A 1,673-nucleotide genomic window follows, 5' to 3' on the forward strand; every position below is an offset into this window, starting at 1 on the left:
CTTTCGCGCCCACGGGCGCCAGTTGTTGTTTCTCTATCATAAAAATAACCTTTGATGATTATGTTTCTAATGTTGAACACTAATGACCTCCTCCATCTTTGCTGCCTTGCCTCCGGGATGTCAGGCTAAATAGCTGTGTTTTCTGATCTCAATAAAGGTTTTCAAAAATTAAAAAAAAAAAAAAAAAAAAAAAAAAGTCTGGCCATGGTTACGTCACCAAGGACAGTGTAACTTGTCACATGTTCACTTCCGTTTGCCGCGTACCCCCAGTCTCTTGTCCTGTGACTCCTCGGCTTCTACTCGATGGGAGTCTCTGGCAGTTGCATTGCGGCCACTGCGCCTCTTCCCGCTGGTGTCCGATAGGGAGACGCTGCTGACACTGGAGGCTGCCTCACTCCCCTCTTCCGCCCCCAGTATGCTGACACTGGCTGACCCAGGCTGCAGTTGCTCCACTGCGGTGGTCACCCTCTCAAGGGCCTTTGCCACATCCCCACAGTAATGACCTAGGTCCACTTGCAGGGACACAGACATGCGGGACAGCACAGCCATCCTGTTGCAGAGCTTATTGATGGCCTTGTTGGTTGAAGTCACTGCCAGCATGATCTGCCTGTGACGCCGCCGCTCACTCTGTTGGCCTGCCACTACGCCACGTGTGAGTTCTTGCAGGCACAGCTTAATGTCATTGTTGCCGGCAGCTGCGGCAGTGGTGTGCTCACGCATAGCGTCTGTCATGTTGCTAAGTTTGTTGCATAGCTTGGTCATGGAGAGTTTCATGGCACCCATGTGTCTCCCCTGCAGGCGCTGGACACGCAGCATCCGGGTCTCCACAACTCCGTACCCTCCGGACAGATCGACTGGTCTTGCAGCACCACGAGCCGGGGTCACAGCCCTCTGCCTGATGCGCTGTCGTGATGATGTTTGGCTGGTTGGAGTGACGACAGCCTGGCTTGGAACATTTGGGGGTGCTGAACTGTGATCAGATTCCATCAGGGGCAGGGAGGGAACATCAGCTCTGCGGCTCTGCGGAGTGGCCCGCACTGGTGGTGGTGGTGGTGGTGTCTTGGACCGCGAGGTTGGTGGTGGTGGTGGTGTCTTGGACCGCGAGTTTGGTGGTGGTGGTGGTGGTGGTGTCTTGGACCGCAGGGATGGTGGAGGTGTCGACCGCCGTGGTGGTGAAGGGGAGGACATGGCTTCAGCTCCATGTGAGCACTCGGCTTCTGACAACACTGGCGTCTCAGAGATGACGAGGCGGGCACTGTCGTCTGAATCGTAGGGGGATCCATCTGTGTGTGAAACAGTGCATAGTTATAATCATGGTATAGTATGTGGAAATAGCAGTGGCATCTCACAATAAATAACATTTTCAGTCTAACAATTGGCCCTTTGCTGCTGTATTCATCTCTGTGCTCTGGCATGCACCCATTCATGTATGGACTACAACTCCCATGGTGCAACACATTGGTGAGGGTATGTGTTTAGGGCAACCCTACATGGGCACTGGGTCTGGCATGGGGGATTGGGCAGGGACTTAGTACACGCTGCATTGTTACGCTGCCATGCTTCTTACCTTGTCCTCCTTCCGCAGCACCAGAGGTGTCCAGACGTGTGACCCCCACAACAGCTTCCGGTTCTTTGGTGGACTCCACTAGATCCTCCAGGGCAGTGTTTGGCGT

At 54.1% G+C, this 1,673-nt stretch overlaps 1 protein-coding gene across 1 annotated transcript; it reads right to left on the reverse strand.

The window, feature by feature from the left end:
• Positions 1-243: 243 nt before the first annotated feature.
• LOC147722611 (uncharacterized) lies at positions 244-1,188 on the reverse strand. Its single transcript, XM_086966868.1, has one exon. It carries the CDS (start codon positions 1,186-1,188, stop codon positions 244-246), a length of 945 nt encoding a protein of 314 aa, XP_086822994.1.
• Between the last annotated feature and the right edge of the window lie 485 nt (positions 1,189-1,673).

Source organism: Lissotriton vulgaris, chromosome 4_1 (genome assembly GCF_964263255.1).
Source record: "Lissotriton vulgaris chromosome 4_1, aLisVul1.2, whole genome shotgun sequence".
In the NCBI taxonomy this organism is placed as follows: Eukaryota; Metazoa; Chordata; class Amphibia; order Caudata; family Salamandridae; genus Lissotriton; species Lissotriton vulgaris.